Source organism: Solanum stenotomum, chromosome 12 (genome assembly GCF_019186545.1).
Source record: "Solanum stenotomum isolate F172 chromosome 12, ASM1918654v1, whole genome shotgun sequence".
Taxonomy (NCBI): domain Eukaryota; kingdom Viridiplantae; phylum Streptophyta; class Magnoliopsida; order Solanales; family Solanaceae; genus Solanum; species Solanum stenotomum.
The window spans coordinates 35143718-35161057 of NC_064293.1; the positions used below are offsets into that span (position 1 = coordinate 35143718).

At 28.5% G+C, this 17340-nt stretch overlaps 2 protein-coding genes and 1 pseudogene across 2 annotated transcripts; 2 read left to right on the forward strand and 1 right to left on the reverse strand.

The window, feature by feature from the left end:
- Nucleotides 1-1136: 1136 nt before the first annotated feature.
- On the forward strand, nucleotides 1137-2907 carry LOC125848965 (phospholipase A1-II 1-like). Its single transcript, XM_049528933.1, has 2 exons — nucleotides 1137-1892; nucleotides 2178-2907. Exons 1-2 carry the CDS (start codon nucleotides 1251-1253, stop codon nucleotides 2793-2795), a joined length of 1260 nt encoding a protein of 419 aa, XP_049384890.1. The 5' UTR covers nucleotides 1137-1250; the 3' UTR covers nucleotides 2796-2907.
- Nucleotides 2908-9426: 6519 nt separating this feature from the next.
- Nucleotides 9427-11052, forward strand: LOC125849184 (phospholipase A1-II 1-like). Its single transcript, XM_049529212.1, has 2 exons — nucleotides 9427-10173; nucleotides 10268-11052. Exons 1-2 carry the CDS (start codon nucleotides 9463-9465, stop codon nucleotides 10850-10852), a joined length of 1296 nt encoding a protein of 431 aa, XP_049385169.1. The 5' UTR covers nucleotides 9427-9462; the 3' UTR covers nucleotides 10853-11052.
- A 1274-nt stretch (nucleotides 11053-12326) lies between these two features.
- Nucleotides 12327-14041, reverse strand: LOC125847853 (phospholipase A1-II 1-like; annotated as a pseudogene).
- Nucleotides 14042-17340: the final 3299 nt, after the last annotated feature.

Sequence of the window (17340 nt, forward strand, 5' to 3'; positions counted from 1 at the left end):
GACATGTGCTTAGCTCCTATAGGTGAGGGAAAACTATAGTCTAGTTAAATGTTCAAATAGAACTTATTCAATCCATAAATCCTAATACTGAAAAAAAATCAAATATTCCTAACTTTTAAAGTAAAAATGAAATCGATAATCAATCAACTGTATAAGCTATACTTTTGGGGACACCAATAAAGCTTGCTTTAAGAAAATCGTTGTGTTCTTGCTAGACAGTTTTTGTTTGATACTTACAAAGTGTCACTCCTACAAAATCTTTTCGTTAAGATGACACTTATTTTTTAAAAAAGAACTATTTTTCGTTAAGCTGATGCATTAACGAAATATCAGAATGTCAGTTTTTGGATATCACTATTTTATTCCTCCCCTCAAATATGTATTAAGAATTGTTTTAAAATAGAACTTCGACAAAGAACAATACCCCTACAGTAATACATAAAATATCTCTTTTAACAGTAAATGGAGTGTGTTAATAATGTTTGTATTTTTTTTTTCGTTCATTTTTAATTGTTATGATTTTCTTTTTAGAGTCAAATTATTAGAACTTTGACTAATATTTTACTATGTATTTTTTATCATTTTGATATGTAAAAAATTGCAATAATGTGTAATCTAATTTAGCTTTGAATATTAGTCAAATTAATTTTTGAAAAACGCAACATGTCAAATAAAATTGGACGAGAGAGTATTAGTAATGTTTACATTAGTGATGCATATATGTTATTTCTTATATATTGTTTGGTTTGATGTATTAAAAATAGTATGCATTGTATAAAATATTTATTTACAAAAATAGTGAAAAAGATGTAAAAATATTTTTGAGGGGTAATTGTGTATTTAACCATGCTAATACATATATTAAATTCCTTTGCATTATTAATACCTACAAATCCATGATATTAGTAATACACTGTTCAATACACAATAGAATATATAACTGATATACAAATATTTATTATACATATAACATGAAAAAATGTATTAAACTAATACATAAAATTAATGAATACATTATTTTTACTAATACACTCTACCAAACTACCCTTAAATAAATAAAAGATTGATTCACCAAAAGCCGCCACCAACTTGTGTGTGGCCGTTGTGTTCTTATCATCTAAATAGTAATTTTTGTTATCATTTTGGCTTTTTCTCTGTTCCAAAGTGATCCTCTTTGCTTAGTTCTTTCGTAATTTGGAAGCTGTAAGTAGTACCACTTTTAATTACTCCATATTTATTGAAGTATTTCTATGGGCTGCATTAACAAAGGATTGGAAGCTGTAAGTATCAAAATCAGGAGTTTTTTCAAAAAGAAAAAGGGGATCGAGAACAGAGACAACAGCATAGCAGAAAGATGGGAGATTTTGAATGGGAAAAACAATTGGGAAGGATTACTTGACCCTTTGGATTATGATCTACGACGATATCTTATTCACTATGGCCAAATGCCTCAAGCAATCTGCGATTCATTCAACAGTGAAATAGCATCAAAGAATTTAGGGACAAATCGATACTCCAAAAAGAATTTCTTCAAAAGAGTGGGGCTCGACAAAAACAACCCATTCAAATATGAAGTCACAAAATACATCTATGGAGCTTCAGATGTACCAAGTAAAACTGAAAAGATCAAATCATCAAATTGGATCGGATTTGTTGCTGTTGCCACTGATGAGGGCAAAGTTGCATTAGGAAGGAGGGATATTTTGATTGCTTGGAGAGGAACCATGTGTCCTGCAGAATGGAATGATGATTATGACTGGGTTTTGGTCCCACCCACAAAAATCTTTGGAGAAAATACTGATGACATTCTTGTACACAGAGGTTTTTATTCAGTTTATACTTCTCTTAACGAAGCTTCAAAATTCAATCGAACAACTAGTGCCAGAGACCAGGTAAGAAATCTCTCTCTGTTTTTCTTTTCTCTTCAATAAAATGAGGGTACGGGTAGGGGAAGGAGAAATGAGTGAGGAGATTATGAGTTGGGGATTCGAATCCTTATTAACAATAAAGTGAAAGTTCAATACTCAATCAACTGATCTATTAAGATCCACATATTTCTGTTTAGATATAGGTTCTATACTTGCAACTTTTATAATTTGTTTACTAAATAGAGAAATATCATGATATAAGCCATAGATTGTAGCTACTTTTGAGACCCTATGGTTTGAAACAAACAGGTTATTGAAGAAGTTAAGCGATTGGTGGAGCAATACAAGGGAGACAAAGTTAGCATTACTCTAAGCGGCCACAGTATTGGTTCATCATTGGCCACACTATGCGCAGTTGACATAGTTGTCAACCAAATCAATAAGGAGTTTCCAGTGACTGCATTTTTACTTGCTAGCCCACGAACTGGAGAGGCCAATTTCAAGAAAGCTTATCAAAATTTGAAAAATCTTCAAATCTTGCGGATTACCAATGCCCTTGATGAGGTTCCGGAAAAGCCAGACCGTGGACAGGTAGAAGGCTCTGATACAGATTGGAGAGTGTATGAACATGTTGGGTATGAACTTAAAATTGATACTACAAAATCAGAGTATTTGAAGAAAGATGTAAATAATCATACTGTGGAAGTTTATCTGCACGGAATTGCTGGAACACATGGAGCAGAAGGAGAGTTCAAGTTGGAAATAAATCGGGATATTGCTTTGGTGAATAAGGAAGCGGACGCATTGAAGAATGAATATGGTGTACCAGTGTATTGGCGGATCGTGCAAAATAAAGGAATGGTTCAACAAGAAGATGGATCTTGGAGTCTCAATGATCGTGAGGATGATACTGATCTTTCAGAGTAAAAATCTTTCATTTCTCAAACATAAATTAATCCTAGTATCATTTTTCTAAGGCACGATGTGATCTAATTTTATGCAACTTTGGACGTTTACTATAGAAGCAGCCAGGACAAAAGGGGTAAAGCGGTAGGATATACTGTTTTTTCAAAAATCTTAATAGCTCAGTTATTAATTATCTTGACTTTTACTTTGTTGGCTGCCTTGGAATCTATTCTTCTATTTCCCTTTTCTTCCCACTTATTTTGTAAAAACAAAAAGAGAGTATTCCTTTTTCTTTTTCTTTTTCTTTTATTGTTCCTTTTTTTTTTTTTGAGTAAGACAAGAATACCCTTACTTAGGAGCTTAATCATTGGATAAACTACTTTGCTTCGAAGAGATTATTAACTTGTTAACTTCACACTAATACTATCATCATTTTAAAGTAAGTGATGTTTTTAGTTTAGATGCACCATTTATACAAAAACTATTCATTTCTAGAAAAGTAAAATCTATTTTCATTAATCGGTACATAATAAATAACATGAAAAATATGTAGGTTTTTAGTGTCCTTTTAATGAAAATCATGTTCATTGAGAAATCAATAAATAAAGCATCTGAATATTATTGACATCTCCTAATATTTTTTTAAAAAAATTAATCAAAATTTGATAATTTAGCTAAATAGTTGAGTATTAAAATAAAATAAAATAAGCGATATCATGTGGAAACGATATCACATATACAAGACATCTGAATGTGAAATAGCGATGTGTTCATCCTTCCAAAAGAAGCAACAATAAAGTAACGACCACACACTTTTCCATAAAAAACAAGAATCATTGACAATTTATAGGCATTAAATTCAACAAGATCTTGATTGGACAAAAATATACTCCCTCCGTCCCTTTTTAGTTGTCCACTTTAGAAATTGCACACAGATTAAGGCAACAATGATTAGCACAGTGAAGTTACAATTTTACCCTTATGACAACTTTTCACTTCAAAATTACAACCACTTCTTTGAATTCAAGTGAAATAAATTGGAGGGAAACAACATACACTTTTACAATTTTCAAGAAGTGTAAATAAGGGTATAATAGGAAAAAATTTGTTGTCCTTTCTTGATTTGTCAAAATAGACAACTAAATAGGGACGGAGAGAGTATGAAATTTCTTTGTCTTGCTATGTGAAAACAGCAAAGGATTTCCCATTCTGGTTGCGTCGGTTGCTTTTATTTGATCCAACTTCCAACCACTGTCTTGTCTGTTTCTTTTGATACTACTGTGATAGAGTTATACATTTTCTCGGTTCATTTTTACTTGTTATTTATTTCTACAATAATTTTTTATTTATACTTGTCACTTCATTGCTTTGCTAATTCAATTTTTATGCAAGTTTGGACGTTTGCAATAGAAGCGGCCAGGACAAAATGGGTAAAGTTGTAGGACATATTTTTTTCCAAAGAATCTTAGTAGTTCAATTAGTTGGTTATCTAAATTCTCACCTTATTAGTAAGGATCGATCATCAACTCCCCCACCTTGTAGTACATTCTTCCATTTCCCTTTCCTTTCCACCATTTTTGTAAAAAAAGAAGAAGTAATTTGTTGACTTCAGACTAACACTCGTTTCATTTCAAAATAAGTAGTGTTTTTAGTTTGAATGCACCATTATAAAAAATAATTATTCCTTAAAAACAAAAATATCTTGACAAATAGTAGCTTTTTAGTACTTCATTCGTATCAAAATAAGTGTCACCTCAACAAAAGTCACATTCATTACAAAATCAAGAAATATAATATGTAATTTAGAACTATTTATTTTGAAATAAAGAGAGTAACTAAAAATACTCAATTTTATTTTATTTATATATCTCAATTTGATTACCACAAAATTTAAGAAGATAATAAAAGGTTTTTAATTCTTAGATATGTATAATGAAAACTTGAATCTTGTAGTACTCTAAGTTCTAAGTAACATGTGAGATATCAGATTTTTTTAAAAAAATAGTAAATATAAAACATAATAGTTTATAAAATTTATAATCTATTTGGTCAAGTTTTTGAAAAGCCAAGAGTTTTTATTTTTTATCTTGCTAAGAAAATGTTTATTTTAAAGAGTTAATGTATTTGACTGAACTTTTCGGAGGAAAAAAGTATTTTCCTGTATTTTTATTAATTTATAGAAACTGATATAATAGCTTCTTTCGATAAACATTTTTGAAAATTAAAAAGTATTTTTTGAAAAAAATACTTCTATTTTTGTTGTAGTTGAAGTTTAGCTAAGTAGTTGAGTATAAATAAAAGTAAGCCATATCGATCAACATGTCATTTTCCAGAAGCATTATTGAGTTGAGTTAAAAGACTTTTCAATGTGAATTAGCGATGCGTTCATCCTCCCAAAAATACAACAATAGAGTAACGGGAAAGTATTCTTTCTTTTCCGTAAAACGCAAGAATCATCGACATTTTTTAGGCATTTAATTATATAAGATCTTGATTCTGACATAAAAAAAATATACTCCCTAAAAATTTTTACTTCTCAAGTATTTTCTAAAATTTGATTTTTTTTTTTACTTGTACTATTTTTTTCGTATTATATCCTCAATTTTTAACATTGATCAGTCAATGTTTTTTTTTAAAAAAATATACTCCCTTTATTATATATTAGTAACTGAATTTATAAGACAATGCATACATTTTAAAAAAAAAAACATTTAAGGACATAATTTAAATAATAATTTTTACTATTGTCCTTTATGAAATTATAAATATACTTTTGTAAGTAGTGTAATTTATCTCTTAGAAAACATAAAACTTCAATAAATGAAAGGGCATATATGAAAAAAATAATCAAATATTCATTTTGAACTTTGAACAATTCAATTTTTTTGACCAATGAAAAAATATTCAAAATGTCAGTTAATATGGAATAGAGAGAGTATTGATTAAATGTGTTTGAGACACTATCAATTACTCCATCTGTTCACTTTTACATGTCACATTTTGACTTGATACACCATTAAGAAAACAATTATTTATATAGGTATTTTACCAAATTATCCCTATTAAATAATGTTTAATATTAAGTCTTGGAAAATAAATTGAAGAAAGAGTATTTAATGTTGAGGATGAATATGAAAAAATATAATTGTTTTTTCTTTATATGTCAAAAGTGACAATTAAAAATGAAAATCTTTTTTAGGAAAAAATGACAAGTAAAAGTGAAACGAATGGAGTAATAAGGATAAAATGATAAAACTAACTATATCAATAATTATTTTCTTAATAGATGTATCAAGACAAAATTGATAATCGTTTTTCATTTCATATTAATTGATCATTTCTCTTTTTACAAACGTATTAATAAATTATAAATAAGAACATAATTTTACTAATTCACCCTCTTAAATATAACTTTTTGGAAATTTTACAAACAAATATGAACACTTTGAAAAAAATTTGCAAAAATAATATATGAAAAATTAATTAATACTTAATTGATTTCATAAAAACAACAACTATTTTTAATAAAATGACTAATTAATATGAGACGGAGGGAGCAAGCAAACGGGACAGAAGGAGTATGAATTTTTTGTCTTGCCATGTGAACGGCAAAAGATTTCCCATTCTAGATTCATGGGTTGCTTTTATTTGCTCCAACCACCATGTTGTCTATTTTTTTGTTTTCCACCTGGCGTATGATTATTTGTAGTGGAGTTTTAATTAATTTAAATTGATTTTGCATAAATTCTATCAAGGTGCATGAATCATTGACAATTTTTAGGCATTAAATTATACTGTCGAGGTCTAATAATTAGACCTAATATTAAGAAAAATATTTAATAACATAATTTAAATACTATTGTCCTTTATGAAATCATAAATATAATTTTTATAATTAGTGTAATTTATCTCTTCGAAAATATAAAGTTTCAATAACTGAAATGGCATATTTGAAAAGAAATAATGCAAACATTCATTTTGAACTTTGAACAGTTCAATAGAAATAAAATGGTAAAAACTCACTAAATCAATCATTATTTTCTTAATACGTGTGTCAAGTCAAAATTTGATATTCCCTCCGTTCATATTAATTGATCACTTTCCTTTTTACATGCATATTAAAAAATTATAAGTAAGAAGATAATATTACTAATTCAATCCTTAAAAACTTCTTGGGAATCTTACAAACTTAAAAAAAGAAATAACTGCAAGGGAAATATAGGAAAAAATAATTAATACTTTCTTAATTTAGTAAAGTAGAATAATTAATATGAGATAACTATTTTTATTAATATAATAAACAGAGAGAATAAATGTAAATAGGGACAAAGGGGTATGGATTTTTTTGTCTTTGCCATGCAAACGACAAAGGATTTCCCATTCTAGTTTCACGGGTTGCTTTTATTTGATCCAACCACCATGTTGTCTATCTTTTTTTCCACCTGGCGTATGATTATTTGTTGTGGAGATTTAATTAATTTAAATTGATTTTGCATAAATTCTATTGAAGTGACAAATACTCCTTACCATAAATACAATTCATACCATTACAATCTTAGTGATCAATCTTGCATATTGTCAGGTCGACTTAATGTAGACATTTTAACACTTCCTTTTTCCTAAATCTTTTCTTTCCATGACCGGATAAAAAAATAGGATCATGGCATATAGTTTTTCTTTGGGAAGTGTTAAATGGCCAGAAAATTAAAAAACTATAATATTTTTTTTAATTTTAAAATAAACTGATCTTTTTTCCATTTTTTTTAGTTAAAATGTATTAAAGTTAAAAGAGTAAAAATATTTAAAAAGGTAAAATAACATAGATAAAATATCATTCTAGCCAAAAAATTTGGCCAAAAAGATTTTTCCTTTTTCTTTTAGAAAATGAGATATGTCGAGTAACATTTAAACATTTAAAAATTAACCCTTATTTTTAAAGTAAACTGAAAATAAAAGAAGATGCTATCAAAGTTATTTTTGGTCTCCTAAGGTGTTTTATTCCCATAAAGCAAATAATCATTCAAGATACTTCATGTTGGATATGATATATAATAATTTGAAGTCTCGATATAAAATTATAATGACATTGGTTATCCCAGAAATGACCTCTAATAGGAAATAAGTAGGCCAAAATTAGGACTTTATGTGTTGAGTAGAAATTAATATAACTCATGACATTGCTAAACAGAAATTGGTTAGCAATGTCAGCATGACAGCCAGATCGTATGGAGTGGAGATACCAAAAGGAACACCAAAACTTGTCAAGATAGATGAATGAAGTGCCCATAAAATTGGGAAAACAAGTTTGACTTATATACATCTATAGTGTAAAACGAAAAATAAATAATAATTGTGGTAGACAAATTACACTATAATCACATCAAAAATTATTTACAAATAACCCCTCTAAATGATATTTTTACATTGTCTTGCCATGGAGTAGATACTGTATTGCTATGATTATCACATTATTAATTTATTCAAATCATTATTAGAATCTTGGTTTAATCAATTCAATTTCAGCAATTAATTTTATTTAATGTCATATATCTTCTATCCAAATAAAAATTTGAGAAAAAAAAAGTGAAATGAAAAAGGAGACAGATCCGTTCAAAGGTATGGGAATATTTGAGTTATTGGCTAAAATCATCCCTCAACTATGACTCAAATCTAATGTACATTCTTATATTATCTAAGTGAGCAAAAAACATCCTTATACTATCTAAAAAATAACAAGAATCATCCTTCAATCTATTTTTGTTAAGAAACTGATTGAACCAATAAAAAAAAAATTAATTTGGTCATGTCTTGCCACGACGAGAAGATCAAAGTTACCTAAAAAGAATAAGGATAAGGATAGGAAATGAATCTTTCATTCTCGGAATTTAAATTTTGTGTGTTGTTAGTTCATATGTTTTTTGCATCATCAAGTAAATTGACTTGCAACAATACATAAGTTTTGAAATATTTATACAGTAGGTTCCGATGGTAAGAAAGATTATGTAAAAAAAATCATTTTAAAAATATTACGTCCAACTATTTAGAGGTTTTCTTTAATAAAATATTTAGGGCGTATGTACTATATATACACAATGCAATTCGCATTTTATACAAAGTACATAAATGCTGAAAATTTAGTGAAATTATGTAGGCGTTTAGTTATAAAAATAAAAAAATAATTATTATATTCGAAATTTTGAAATTGGAGTAGTATTTGGCCATATTTTTACAAAGAATATTTAGAATTTCAATATATTTTGTCTAAATATGATTTAAACCCTCAATTTCTAAAAATTAAAAAAAATCACTTAACTTGACTAGCTTAACCATGTGTACATATATTCATTCGACTTGACACATTTTTTGTTGGTGGCGTGAGTTTCTTAAAAAAAAATAGACAGAAGGATGAATCTTGCAACTTTTTAAATAATTCAAAGATGTTTTTGTTCACTAATATAACACAAGGATGTACTTTAAGTTTATGTCATACTTCAGGGATGATTTTAGCCAAAAACTCGGAATATTTATTTAAAGATTTGGCCGCCCAATTAATGAGGATATCTAGAAACTAGAAAGTTGGACCACCACAAGTTTTGCCCAAATCTTTTAGGTGTATTTAAATTCGAATTTTGAACATTTGAAGTCCAATAAAAAAGAAAAATAACTAACAAATACCCCGACAGCAAAGATGTTCAAAGCAACAAAAAAGGAAACCATAGAAAAGATGTCCATGCCCAAATTGTTATTAGCACTTTGCATATTTTCTATGGTTTCTCCAACCATAGAAATGATGCAACAAAATGTAGACAAAAATATGGGCAATATAACAGCAGAAAGATGGAGGATTCTTAGCGGAAATAACAATTGGGAAGGCTTATTAGATCCACTCGACAATGATCTTCGTCGGTACCTCATTCGCTATGGCGAAATGGCACAAGCAGCTCGAGACGCCTTCAACACCAATAAAATGTCGAAGTATGCTGGAAGTTGCCGATATTCTAAGAAGAATTTATTTTCTCGAACGGGGATTGAGATATCGAATCCGTTCAAGTATGAGGTAACTAAATATATATACGCAACATCATCTGTACAAGTTCCGGACGCATTATTCATAAAATCATTGTCAAGGGAAGCTTGGAGTAAAGAGTCAAATTGGGTTGGTTTTGTTGCTGTGGCTACAGATAAGGGGAAAATTGCATTAGGAAGAAGGGATATAGTGATTGTGTGGAGAGGAAGTGTTCAGACTATGGAATGGTTTAATGATTTCGATTTCATTCAAGTTTCAGCCCCTAAAATCTTTGGTGAAAAATCTGATCCTAAAGTGCATCACGGTTGGTATTCCATTTATACTTCAGATGATTCGCGATCACCATTTAATAAGGGAAGTGCTAGAGACCAGGTAAATTCATTTATTATGTCTTTTCCGAATTTACCATTAGTACTATTTGCAATTTTGGATAGAGTAAATAATAATATCACGAATTCCATTTTAGGTACTTGGTGAAGTTCAAAGATTGATGGAACAATATAAGAAGGAGGAAGTTACCATAACAGTAACAGGGCATAGCATGGGGGCAGCCATGGCAACATTAAATGCAGGGGATATAGTTTTCAATGGAATTAACAAAGGATTTCCAGTCACCGCATTTCTATTTGCAAGTCCTAGAGTGGGAGATGGAAATTTCAAAAAGAGTTTCTCAAAACTCGAAAACCTTCGAGCTTTGAGAATTCGAAATGACCCGGATATAGTTCCAAATTACCCATTGTTCGGCTACTCAGATGTTGGTGTCGAATTGGTCATTGACACTAGGAAATCGGGCTATCTAAAAAGTCCGGGAGATCAGAGCAGTTTTCATAATACAGATTGTTACTTGCACGGAATTGCTGGAACACAAGGATCAAAAGGAGGATTCAAACTAGAAGTGGAACGCGATATTTCACTCATTAATAAGTATTTGGACGCGTTAAAAGATGAATACGGTGTACCAACTTCATGGTGGGTTGAGAAGAATAAAGGAATGGTTCAACAACAAAGTGGATCCTGGATTCTCGTGGATCATGAAGATGATGATTTTTAGTTCTTTTTCGAGCAAAATAATAGATGTTAGATTTATGAACAAGAAGAAATAATATAGTATCCGATTTTGATTCCATGATTGATTGGTCCATCATGTAGACACGTATGAGAGGATAATTTTTTTATCTTTTGGGTTATTTGGAAGTAGGGCCAAGCGATATTCAACACCTCAGATACGATTATTTGGTTCAATATATATACATAAAAATACACTGCAACAAAAAAAAAATAAAATTGCAGTAGTTATTTAGCTGCAATAGTATTTTATATAAATGTCATTACGAATGTGATAATATTAACAATTGACGTTAAATGTTTTTACAAATAATAAATATTATCATTAAAAAAAAATCTATCTCCACTAAATAGCTCTTTTATTGTTTGTTGCAAGTGATACAAAATGGATGACTAATGCATTCTTGCATTGACGAATGCTTTTTGTTAGTTACGATAATAACGAAACAATAAACGGTACATTTTGTTTTTTTTGCTTGACACGTGACTCCCATTACTTACTTTTTTCATCATAAGAATCAAATGTTTCACTTCACTCACATAAATAAAAAATGTTTTTATCTGTTTGAACTTTATATAAAAAGTATTAAAGTTAAAAGGGTAAAATATGTTAAAAAGGTAAAATAACATAATGTGAAATATGTTATTTTATCATTCTTGTCAATTTCTGACCAAATTTTTTGGCCAAAAGAATTTTTCCTAAAAGTAGAATGGAAACACAACCCTTCTCTGTGTTTCTTTAATTTATTTTTTGTAACGTTATAATTTTCAAAAGTTCTCTTGAACTTTGAACAATTAACTTCTTTTGAATTAAAAAAAATTCAACAATTTACTTATTTTAAAATTGAGGAGTATTGAACTTTATTCGCCAGTATACCCCCAGGTTTCATGCAAACCTAAGGCCTGCAAGTTTTGACAAGGCAAGTACTATAATAATTGCTTCAGCATCGGTCTTAACAGTATGCATTCGATTCAAGAAAATTAATCAAATGCATCCACTTTACTTGCTGTCTCTATTTATTTGTCTATTTTTATTTCATACAGTGATTTACTATTTTATTCCTATTAAATGATAGAATTTCAAAATAAAGTTTACTTATTAAAAACATTCAACTTTTTTTTTCAAAAATATTAACTTTCTAAATAAATTAAATATATAATAAGTAAAAAGTAGTATTATCTTTTCTTAATACCAAAAATAAAAAGTAAAAAGGGACTGAGGGAGTACCTAACATTCTATGCAAGCACCTCCCTTTCACACAATTCAAAAGAAGGATAGACAAACCTATCCTTGTTACATGAGGTGGGAGATGACCCACTGCTCTACCCAATTTGACATCACTCAATCAATCTACATCCCTTTTATTTAACATAAAAATGGAACAAGATTGAATTAAAGTGTCAAAATGAAATTTAGGGACAAGTTTAAGGATCTGCTACATATGTGTTTGGCCTAAAAATAATAATGCACAATTTAACATAAACATATGTGGTTCACATATGCTCATCACCAGCACATGAATCAGTCATCCTCACGATCCATTGGATCATTTCTCAATATCATTCACCAAATAGTTATGATCTTAAAGATATATTTTTTTCAATATTTTTGAAAGTGACTTTCTGACTTAATAACTATTAGTTGAATAACTTTATGAGAAATCAAGCAAAGTCTGATGATCAATGAGAATCCAAGATCCATCTTCTTGTTGAACCATTCCTTTATTCTTCTCGATCCACCATGCCGTTGGTACACCATATTCATCCTTCAAAAAGTCGCCTTGCTTATTCACCAGTGCAACATCTCGATTTATCTCCAGCTTGAACTCTCCTTGTGGTCCATGTGTTCCAGCAATTCCGTGCAGATAAACTTCCAGCATATGACTAAATATGTCTCTCTTCAAGTATTCTGATTTTGTAGTATCAATTGGAAGTTCGAAGCCAACATCTTCATACACTCTCCATTCTGTTGCAGAACCCTCTACCTGTCCACGGTCTGGCAGCTTTGGAATGAAATCAGAGGCATTGGTAATCCGCAAGATGTGAAGGTTTTTCAAATTTTGATAAGCCTTTTTGAAATTGGCCTCTCCAACTCGTGGGCTAGCAAATAAAAATGCAGTCACTGGAAACTCCTTATTGATTTGGTTGACAACTATGTCAACTGCGCATAGTGTGGATAATGATGAACCCAAGCTGTGGCCTGTAAAACTGATGCTAACTTCCTCCTCCTCCTTATATTGATCCAACAACCTTTTAACTTCTTCAAGAACCTGCCAGTTTTAATTTTAAGGGGTCAATAATTATAGAGATTATCAATCGGAAATTAAAGTTGCAAGAAATTACTACTAATTTCGTACCTGATCTCTAGCACTGGTTGTCCTGTTGAAATTTGAATCTTCGTTAAGACAAGTATAAACTGAATAAAAACCTTTGTGTACAAGAATGTTATCCCTATGTTCCCCAAATATTTTTGTTGGTTGTACTAAAGACCAGTTATTGTCATCGTTGAGTTCTGATTCCGTCATGGTACCTCTCCAAGCAATCAAAATGTCTCTCCTCCCTAATGCAACTTTCCCTTCATCAGTAGCAACAGCAACAAACCCAATCCAATTTGATTCTTTCATCTCTTCAGTTTTACTTGAAGGTGCATACACATATTTGGTGATTTCATAGTATTTGTTTTTGTGGAGACCCACTCTTGCGAAGAGGCTCTTTTTGGAGTATCGGCTTGTTCCTCTGTATTTTGAAGCTTTCTCATCATTGAATCAATCGCAGATGGCTTGACACATTTGGCCATAGTGAATAAGGTATCGTCGTAGATCATAATCCAAAGGGTCAAGTAATCCTTCCCAATTGTTTTTTCCACTCAAAATCTCCCATCTTTCAGCTATGCTCTTGTCTCTGTTTTCGATCCCCTTTTTGTTTTTCAAACAGCTACTGATATTTCTACTAACAACCTTCCAACCTTTGTTTATGCAGGCCATCTTTCTTCTTGTTGTGATAATAGTCTTCAAGTCTGAAGAAGGTGTGGTTTTGTTTCATGATATTCATATTCATATATGAGTACAAGAAATACAATTGGCGAATGGAGTGTTGCCACAACTCCCCCAACACAGCTCTTCTCATTTTCCCCACCATTCAACCTTTTCTTTTAGGGTATGTTTGGAAAATCACCTGACAATTGAAATTGGTGTAATTACTGAGATAATAATTATCAGTCTAATAATTACACAATTTAATAATTACACTGACCTGTTTGATTGTCACAGATAGGGCTGTACAAGTCAAATCGTAAAGTCAAATCGAACCCAAATCAAACTGACATAACATATATATATATATTACTATTACTATATATAATAAGTGGGAATATTTACTACTTAGCACATGACAAGTGTTGGATGATATGTGCTTCATAGTGTTGTACATTCTTCTTTTATGGTTGTACCTTTAAAATTTATATTATTGGACAATTTAACACCACTAATTACCTACTACTTTATTAGCCAAAAAGTTTGACCTTATTTGGGTCCATTTATTATTTTACTATATATAATAAGTAGAAATATCTATTACTTAGCACATGACAAGTGTTGGATGATATGTGTTTCATAGTATTGTACATTCTTCTTTTATGGTTGTACCTTTAAAATTTATATTATTGGACAATTTAACACCATTAATTACCTACTACTTTATTAGCCAAAAAGTTTGACCTTATTTGGGCCCATTTATTGTTTATATGTTTTTAATTTTCAATATATGTTGTCTATCTAATTCTTTTTTCCAACCTTTTATTTTAAACTTCTTGAAATTTAATTATCTATTTATTACTCTCTCTATGTACTTTTAATTGTTATGATTTCCTTTTTAGAGTCAAACTATAAGAATTTTAACTAATATTTTACAATGTGTTTTTTCATCATATTCATAAGCAAAAAATTACAATTTATAGTACTTTTTGTATAGATTTTCCATATTTAACTTTTTTTTAAAAAAATATCGAATTAATACAATCTGATTTAAATTTGAAAATTAGTCAAATGGACTTTCAAAAAACGCAACATGACAAATACAAGTGGACGGAGAGAGTATATTTTAGCTACAAAAATATTAGAGGTACAACTTTTTAAAAAATTTAAAATTTTTTTTGCGTTGACTCTTGAAATCTTATCATTGTCATATGAATTTGAACAAATTATATATTATTAAAAGTTACATAAAAGATGCTATAAATCACAATAATTAGCAATTAAAAATATTTTTAAATAATATAAGAAATTTAGTTGACCTAATTGGAATAGAATAAGTAACATGTACTATTTGAAAATAACGTCAAAATTTCTCAATTAACAATAAATTAACAGCTGAAAATATTTATGATTATTCACGTTAATTGAAACATGAGTAACCTATATTATTCAAAACTAACGCAAAAATACTATAAATCACAACAATTTAATAACTTCAAATATATTTTAAAGAAAACATATAAAAAATCGACTGATCTTCAAATTCCATTTATATCACATAAATTAAAACAAAAAAATTAATATTTATTGGGCCCGTGCTGGCACGGGCACCAAATATCTATATATATGTGTCACAAATGGAAAAGTCTCAATCAAGGAAGCAACATATATCATTTACAAATGACTTAAAGAGCATTAAAAATTACAATAATTACCAATTTAAAATATTTAAAAGCTATATAATACAATACGTTGACTCTCAGAATTCTATCAGGCTCACATATATTGGGACAGAAAAAATAACACATATCATTTTAAAATTACCAAAAAAATATTATAAATAATAATAATTAACAATTTAAAATATCTTAAAGACATTTTAAAAGGGTTAATTTTGTAATTTTATCCATATCACATAAATTATGACAAAATGACCAGTAATGTACATTATTTGAAAGTTACATAAAAATATCATAAATCACAATAATTAATAACTTAAAACATTTTTAAAAAAATTATGAAAATTTGGATGACTCTCCAAATTTCATTTGTGTCACATAAATTGAGACAACAAAAATAACATATATTGGGTCCATTTTAATTTATTTGTCTTATTTTTTATTTTTTTATATTTAAAAATTGAGTAAAAATACTATAAATCATGTTAATTGACAATATAAAATATGTTTTGAAAAAAATACAAAAAATTCCACTGATTCTTGAAGTGAATCTATCGTAAAAATACTATAAATCATGATAATTGACAACATAAAATATTTCAAAAATATTGTATGTGAGTAGTCTTATTATGCCACTACAGCAAATTTGATTATCAGTGACAAATAATTTCGTCATTTATAAATCATATTTCGTCACTGAAACACTTGTGAGACGAAAAATAATTCGTCACTCAGTCGTCACTAAATGTGTGTCTCTAAAAGTATACAAAGACGATTTAGTGCTTCGTCGCTAAAAGTATTATATTAACTACAGAAAGAAAAATCGTTCCCAAATGCTTAAATATTTGTGACAAATTTATTTGTAGTAAAAAGTATATTTTTTGTAGATAATAGTATGTTTTGTCACTAAAAAGGTTATTACTACCGATAAAATTATATCGTCGCTAATTATTTTACTTCAATCAGTGACGATATTAGTTGTCTCTAAAGTTATATGCATTTCGTAGTTGAACAAAATTTAATTTCGTCACTAATGACTATATTTTATATACCAAAAAATATTTTGTTATTAAATGTATTAATTAGGGACAAATTTATTATTATAAAGAAAAGTTAATTTTCCTATTATCCTCCCCCATCTCAAATTTATTTTAAACTCCTCCCTAGAAGCTCCCACATTATGCTTTGTTAATATAGTTTTCAGTGTTTATATATTTTATTTCAAATTTGGGCTTGTAAAATTTTGTAAATAATATAATTTTATTTTATTTATAGATAAAAATATTATTTATATTCTAATTTGTTAATATATTTTTAGTTAGTTTATAGCTTTCAATGTTTATATATTTTATTTCAAATTTGGGCTTGTAAATTTTTGTAAATAATATAATTTTATTTTATATATAGATAAAAGTATTATTTATAATTTACTTTGTTAATATATTTTTAATTAGTTTATAGCTTTCAATGTTTATATATTTTATTTCAAATTTGGGATTGTAAAATTTTGTAACTATTATATATATAATTTTATTTTTATTATTTATAATCAACTTTGTTAATATATTTTTAGTTAGTTTATAGTTTTTAATGTTTATATATTTTATTTCAAATTTGGGCTTGTAAACTTTTGGAAATATTATATATATAATTTTATTTTATTTATAGATAAAAAAATATTACTTATAATCTACTTTGTTAATATATTTTTAGTCAGTTTATAGTTTTCAATGTTTATATATTTTATTTCAAATTTGGGCTTACAAAATTTGTAAATATTTTATTTTGTATTTAGATCCGAAGTTACAATTATATTGTTATAG